The 6,658-nt window shown below is 58.7% G+C and overlaps 1 protein-coding gene across 1 annotated transcript in view; it reads left to right on the top strand.

The window, feature by feature from the left end:
- Position 1: 1 nt before the first annotated feature.
- The window catches only part of DNAI2 (dynein, axonemal, intermediate chain 2), a gene marked incomplete at its 5' end in the record, with an annotated part of 11,872 nt that continues 5,215 nt past the window's right edge, over positions 2-6,658 (top strand). Inside the window, 12 exons of the mRNA XM_009886539.1 lie at positions 2-97; positions 234-395; positions 512-633; positions 1,208-1,350; positions 2,018-2,131; positions 3,522-3,661; positions 3,921-4,043; positions 4,476-4,699; positions 4,981-5,116; positions 5,472-5,618; positions 5,804-6,046; positions 6,113-6,211. Of these exons, the coding sequence (XP_009884841.1) occupies positions 2-97; positions 234-395; positions 512-633; positions 1,208-1,350; positions 2,018-2,131; positions 3,522-3,661; positions 3,921-4,043; positions 4,476-4,699; positions 4,981-5,116; positions 5,472-5,618; positions 5,804-6,046; positions 6,113-6,211 (1,749 nt within the window). The remainder of the gene's footprint in view (positions 98-233; positions 396-511; positions 634-1,207; positions 1,351-2,017; positions 2,132-3,521; positions 3,662-3,920; positions 4,044-4,475; positions 4,700-4,980; positions 5,117-5,471; positions 5,619-5,803; positions 6,047-6,112; positions 6,212-6,658) is intronic.

Genomic DNA, 6,658 nt, shown 5'->3' with positions numbered 1-6,658 from the left:
GGACATCCCCCCTGCCCCCAGCATGGCCAGCGGCTTTGTCCTGCGGAACCCCGTGGACAGCTACGTCCAGCACACCAGCGACATGTCGGAGCACGAGGCGCGGGCGGCCCGCCAGTCCTCATGGGCCTCCCAGGCTGCTGCCCTGCAGGGCAGCGCTGTACAAAGGGAGGAAAGGGGTGTTTTGCACTTTTTCGGCTCAAACTCTTGCTCTGTTTTCTCCGTGCCACCCCCAGGTCAACACTGAGCGGCTGGAGGTGGAATCCCGCGGTGTCAACCATGTCGAGGGCGGCTGGCCCAAAGACATCAACCCGCAGGAGGTGGAACAAACCATCCGCTTCAGGAAGAAAGTGGAGAAAGACGAAAACTACATCAACACCATCATGCACCTTGGCGCCGTAAGGCCCTGCCCGTCCCCCCTCCCGCTCCCAGAGCCCTCTTGCCCACTTGCTGCCGGTTCCCTCGCCCTGGCAGCTCCCCAGAGGCATGGCCTCTGTCTGTGCTTTCCCTGCAGCTGATGGAGCACTGCGTCAAGCAGAACAATGCCATCAACATCTACGAGGAGTACTTTGGAGAGGAGGAAACGGCAGAGGTGGAAGATGAGCCCCCCTCCGCAAAAACCATCAATGTCATCAGGTAGCACAACCAGCTGGGCTCATCACGCTCTCCAGGTCCACGGCAGGATAGCGTGTATTAAGCTGCCGTTGGAGGCAAAGGAGGTGGAAAACCCAGCGGCTTTAGGGTAGTGCTGGTTCAGTTTATGGATGGAGAGACCTGCTGCAGCCTCTCTGCTCCATAACTCCATCTGTTCCTCCCCTCCCTGCCCTCTGCCCTGCCCAGGCACTTTGGAGATGGGTACCATGGTCTGAGCATCTTCTAACAGTGCTTTAGACAGGAATTTTTTATTATTTTTTTTTCGTGCCTGACAGATTATTTTCAAATGTCAGGGGCTGTTAGGTCATTTCTAGAAGTCAGATCCAGTAACATAATTGGATTCTTAGAAACGTATAACTGGAAAGACTTTATTAAATCATCAACTCTTCTCCCCCTGCCCAACCCCCAAGAGAATCGTTTCCTGCACTCAATGCTCAAGGGCTGCAGCTTGTTTTAATTGCGATTCCCAGAGTTTCCTTTGGGAGACAGTCATCCCAGGGCGTGACAGAGCTGTTAGCAAACTAACATCTTTCTTTGATGTCCTGTTATCGAAAAGGGATCCCAACATAACCAAGAGGACGGCCACGCATCTCTCCTGGCACCCCGACACATGCAGGAAACTGGCAGTGGCTTATTCCAGCCTGGAGTTCCAGCAAAACATGAAAGACATGAGCTTTGACTCATACATCTGGGATCTTGGTAAGGGGAAAGGAAAACTCACCAGTCAGTAATGCTGCGGCTGCAGAAGCACTTTGTGTCTTCAAAGCATGTAATGAAGCCTCACAGCGCTCCGGAGGGGGTGAACAGGGGTTCAGTTTCTGCATTGCCCACAGATCAATGCAGAGAAGGGGAGAAATGGGACCTGAAAGCTGGCCAACAGGTGGAAAATAACCACTAAAATCCCACTACATGACTTCATGAGCTTGAGCGCCTGTGACCACAACAGGCAGCCGAGCCGCACACCTCTTATGTGGTTCTTGTGTTTATATGGTTCACTTGTGCTTGATTAAGAAAGAGGCAGCACAAGGCCAGGCTGAGAATTGCACTGTTCTGTCAAAAGCTCTCTCAGACCTGTTGTATTTTGGAGCGAAAAACAGAAAGAAACGGGTCAGGGTATCAGGGACTGGGGCACCAGGGGTCTGTCCCCAGGCTGGCAGGCTCTCTTCCCTGGCTAAGGTGAGGCATCCTGGTGGCATGCCCAGCTCACCAGCTTCTCCTCAGTCGGCACAGCTGGGCAGGCATCGGCGTGACGGGGAGCCAGGCATGGAGGAGCAGGGTGTGGTATCAGGAGGCTCGTTTAGAAGCAGGGGTGCTTGTCCTCCAGACTGTCTCTGCACTTCGCTCTTTATTCATCCCTTCTTGGCAGAAAACCCCAACAAGCCGGAGCTCGTTCTCAAGCCGTCATCCCCTCTGGTGAGCCTGGAATACAACCCCAAAGACTCGCACGTACTGGTAGGAGGATGCTACAACGGGCAGATGGGTAAGGAAGATGGATTAGGCATGAGGCCATGTTAATGAGACTTCATTTTAATTCGGCAAGAGCCTGATTCCAGCACTGCTACACTCACAAAGTGTGTAATGTCATTAGGGCTGCAGCTGGGAATATCCTGAGCACAGCCTGAAGCCTTGGGGCTTGGCGTGTGGAGAGCAAGCATGTTCTCACCTAAGCAGGTAGCCGGGAAGGGGAGGACACCGTGCCTGGGAGCCCTTTGCAAGCACTGGGGGCAGTGAGGCAGCTGCGGCTGCAGCGAGAGCCTGGCAGGGGTTGCTGGATCAGACGGTGCAGCAGCACGGGTCCTGTGCTCCTGCCTTGCCCACAACCTCGTATCTTTGCATGGCAAAAGCCCAGGAGAGTTGCTGTCGTTGTGTGCACTGAATTGTTCTTGTGCTGTTGTTTCAAGCGCTTGGAAAAGGGCCCCTCTTTGCCAGCTTCATTTATAGCTCTGTTATTTACTCGGCCATGTGAGCCCTTTGATTTAATTGCTCTCATTTTGATGTTTTCCTTGCCATTTGCAGCAGCAATCAGATCTGACAGGGCATGCATTACGGGGCTGTTACTGCACGCTCCGCAGGTGATGGAGGGGAAGGATCTCACCCCGTCCTTTGCAGTGCTCCCCAGGCGCGTGGCACGGGCCCAGCAGAGCACACTCCGTCACATCCAATTGCTTAATTAGAAGTGAGCGAGAGGGAGCGTGTGCATCTCGGTGCCACCGTGACCCAACCGCCTAACCTTTGCTGAACTGCAGCCAGTCCTGCGCTGTGACTTGCCCTCTGCCACACGTCGGAGGCAGAGATAGGGAAGGACGGCTGCTGCTGTCCACGGGGGACCCGCCTTCATTAGCCAGCACCCTTCGGGTACACAGGAGGGGAGCACAGCCGAGGTCAGGTCACACAGGCTGGTTTTTAGCAGCGTCGGGTGTAAAAGCCGCTGTTTGGAAGTTGATGGGGGCTGGAGGCTGCTTAGACCATGTGTGGTCCTGCTGCAACCTCTTGTGCAGAACAGGGAGAAGCCGGAGGGATTTATTGCTTCTGGGGATTGCAGTGCATCTGCCACAGAGAGATGATCGCTGAAGAACTGCTGCGGCTATTTACTGTGTTACCACCGCCTAGCTCGGCATTTGCAGAAAGTGCAAATTGTGTTTCCGCTCAGAGTGGGCATCGCTGCGAGTGATCTCAGCAGCAGACTCCCAGCCCACAGGGTGCTTGCGTGATTCTTTCGGGGCTGGGAAGCGCAGGGGGAGCACCCAGTGAGGCTTGCTGCCTGTTCTGGATTGGGCAGTGGGGCGGCATCTCCTCGGGAAACACATGGCAAGCAAAGGAGCCGGACAAGGGAGCGGTTGCAGATCTTGACAGCTCCTTTTCCTTCCCAGCTTACTGGGACACCAGGAAAGGGGGACTGCCTGTGGAGGTGTCCACCGTGGAGGTCAGCCACAGGGACCCTGTGTACGGAGCCATCTGGCTGCAGTCCAAAACAGGCACCGAGTGCTTTTCAGCCTCCACCGACGGGCAGGTAAAGGGCAGGGGCAGGAAAGGGTGCCAGGCACTCACACGGGGACCCCGCTGGCAGGCGCTGACAGCCCAAAAGAGCTTCCCCTGCCTCCTCTGCCCCTTGCTGGCTGTGGCAGCAGGGGAACCTGGCCCCCAGGCTAGCAGCACAGACTGGCACAGGGCAGCTGCCTGGCTCCAGGGCACTCTGCTCCGCAGCAGGCACTGCTCAGCTGGAAGCAGCCCCTGCCTTGCAGCCCCCTCCCGCTGTTTGTCCCCTGCAGGTTCTGTGGTGGGACATCCGCAAGTTGTCCGAGCCCACCGAGTCGCTGGTCTTGGACATCACCCGGAAGGGGCTCCTGGAGAACGCTCTGGGTGCCATCGCGCTGGAGTTCGAGCCCACTATGGTGAGCCTCTCTGCCCCGCCGTCAGGATCATCCCACCCGCACGCAGCCAGTACCGTAACGTGAGCAGGACTGGGAGGCGAGCTGAACAGAGCTGGGCAGCCCGGTCACCCCTGCGGGCACGGCTCCAGGGACACGGCACAAGCACCTGGTGCCCGGAGCAACCCAGAGCACTGTGCTGCAGCCTGCAGCATGTTCTCACCCATCTTTAAGAATTAGGAGTTGATGTGCTCCCAAAACACAGGCGCTTGCTGGCATTTTGGTCTCTATATCCCCCAGATCGTGGCGGGGCCCCGGGCTCCCGTTCTCCCCAGGCGCTGGCTCCAGAGGGGTCCCCCCCTGCTCAGACAGCAAAGCTCTTTGCTGCCCCACTGCCCCCTGCACCGCGGGGTCCCCAGCCTGCTGACGTCCGCTCTCTCCTGCTCCCACCCTCAGCCCACCAAGTTCATGGTGGGCACAGAGCAAGGCATCATCATCGCCTGCAACCGCAAGGCCAAGACACCCCCTGAAAAAATCACCAGCACCTACAGTGGCCACATTGGACCCGTCTACGCGCTGGCCAGGAATCCTTTCTACCCCAAAATCTTCCTGACGGTCGGCGACTGGACTGCTCGGATCTGGTCGGAGGAGACTAAGGAATCGTCAATTATGTGGACCAAGTAGGTGTCGGTGTGCATAAGTTTGCCCTGCAAAAAATGTTCCTTCTTGTGGAAGAGCGCGTTTGGGGTAGACAACCAGCAGGGTCTGGTCTGCTTAGGTCAGGCAGGAGGAGGTGATGGGACGGTCACCAAGGCAGAGCGGTGCCAGTGTGGCCAAGGGTGCTGGAACGGAGGGTGCCCGCGCCTGGGCTGTTGGCTGAAGGCGCTGTGCAGGCAGCAGCCATGGGGCCAGGGGGATGGAGGCCACGAGCCCATCCCCGCTGCATCGTGTCTGCCGGCAGGGACCACCTCTCCTACCTGACGGATGGGTGCTGGAGCACCGTGAGGCCCTCCGTCTTCTTCACCACCAGGTCAGACGGGACCCTGGACATCTGGGACTTCCTCTTCAAGCAGAATGACCCCTCTCTCAGCCTGAAGGTCGGGTCCCCAGCGGCTCCGGGTCCCTCACCCTGGGAGGGGAGCGGGCGCTGCCCCTGGCCAGCACCGGCAGCGGGGTGTTTGGCAGATCTGCCCTGCCCTGCATGGAGCAGGCAGAGCCAGGGGACAGAGTCCCATCCTGCCTGCCCAGAGCTCAGGATGAGCTCCATCGAGCAGCAGCTGTCCCCTCAGCCCTGAGCTGTGCCTCGAGCCCAGTGTGCCCAAAAATTTGCACATAGGCTCCTGTTATTGGCAACCACGTGGATTTGCCTCTGCCGGCTTGTCCTGCCTGACTTCCCCCATGGAGCATCCCATCAGGGCTAAGTGCCACCACCCATCCGTCCTTCTTCCCCAGGTCTGCAACGAGCCCCTCTCCAGCCTGCGCCTGCAGGACAACGGGTGCGTTGTTGGCTGCGGCTCAAAGCTGGGCACCGTCACCCTGCTGGAAATCTCCTCCGGGCTCTGCACCCTCCAGAAGAATGAGAAGACCCTGGCCAACGCTGTACGTGAGCTTCGAGCCGCAAGCTGCTGTGCCAGGTCACAGCAAAGCCCTCAGCACTGCTGGCACGTCGCTGGTCCCATGCCCAGTGGCTCTGCCAGCGAGCCCTGCGCTGTCCCTGTACACAGCCCGCTGTCCCGCGGGGTCCCCTGCTCACCCTGCACCCCTCAGCCCAACCCCTGCCCTAGATGTTTGAGCGGGAGACGAAACGAGAGAAGATCCTGGAGGCCCGGCACCGGGAAATGCGGCTGAAGGAGCGCGCCAGGTCGGAGGGACAGGAGTGGGAGGTGGAGGAGAGGCTGGTGGAGAATCCCCAGGAGGTGCTCGACCGTGCCCGTCAGGAGTTCTTCGAGGTCATTGAAGCAGAGCTGCAGAGAAGGGCGCGGGCAGAGACCCAGTGCTCGCACGACAAGGTACCGGGGACAGCACGGGCCGGCACCCATGGCAGGATCTCCATGCGATGGGGTGGGGGACAGGGGTCAGCCTCTGCCTTTCAGGTTAAAGACCGTGCAGGAGATGAGGCAGTCACGCAGGGGGAAGAGAGCCAGCTGCCCAAGGACAAGGAAGAGGAGGAGGAGGAGAAGGATGCTGCCAAGGTCAGCGAACTCCACCTTCACGTGGCTTTCCCCCTCCTTGCCGCTCAGTGGCTCGTGTGGGTTGAGGCTGCTGTCCCTGAGCCAGGCTGGGCTTGTGGGGTCTCTGTCTCCATGGGGTGGTGAGCAGCCCCACACAGCTCGCTGACCCCACGCCTGCTCCCTCCGCAGGAGCCGTAGCCGAGACGGGACCGGCGGGTAACACAGAAACCCTCACAGATGCTCCCTGGCCCTTTGCCCTGTTATTTTTGTGTTTTTTTTTTTTTTCTTCTGGGTGAATAAACAGGAGTTTTCCATGTCACATTTCCTGTTTTGTCACAGCAGGGTTGAGCAGAGGGTGGGAAAGTCGTGTTCTCTCACTCTCCATCTCCCCTCCTTGGGCCAGGCCACGGATCAGAGCCGGCTGCTGACCGCGGCGGAGCGCCCATGGCAGCAGGGTGTCCCTCGGTT

This window comes from Charadrius vociferus, unplaced genomic scaffold (genome assembly GCF_000708025.1).
Source record: "Charadrius vociferus isolate BGI_N301 unplaced genomic scaffold, ASM70802v2 scaffold616, whole genome shotgun sequence".
Lineage (NCBI taxonomy): Eukaryota > Metazoa > Chordata > Aves > Charadriiformes > Charadriidae > Charadrius > Charadrius vociferus.
This window is presented reverse-complemented; position numbering and strand designations above follow the sequence as displayed.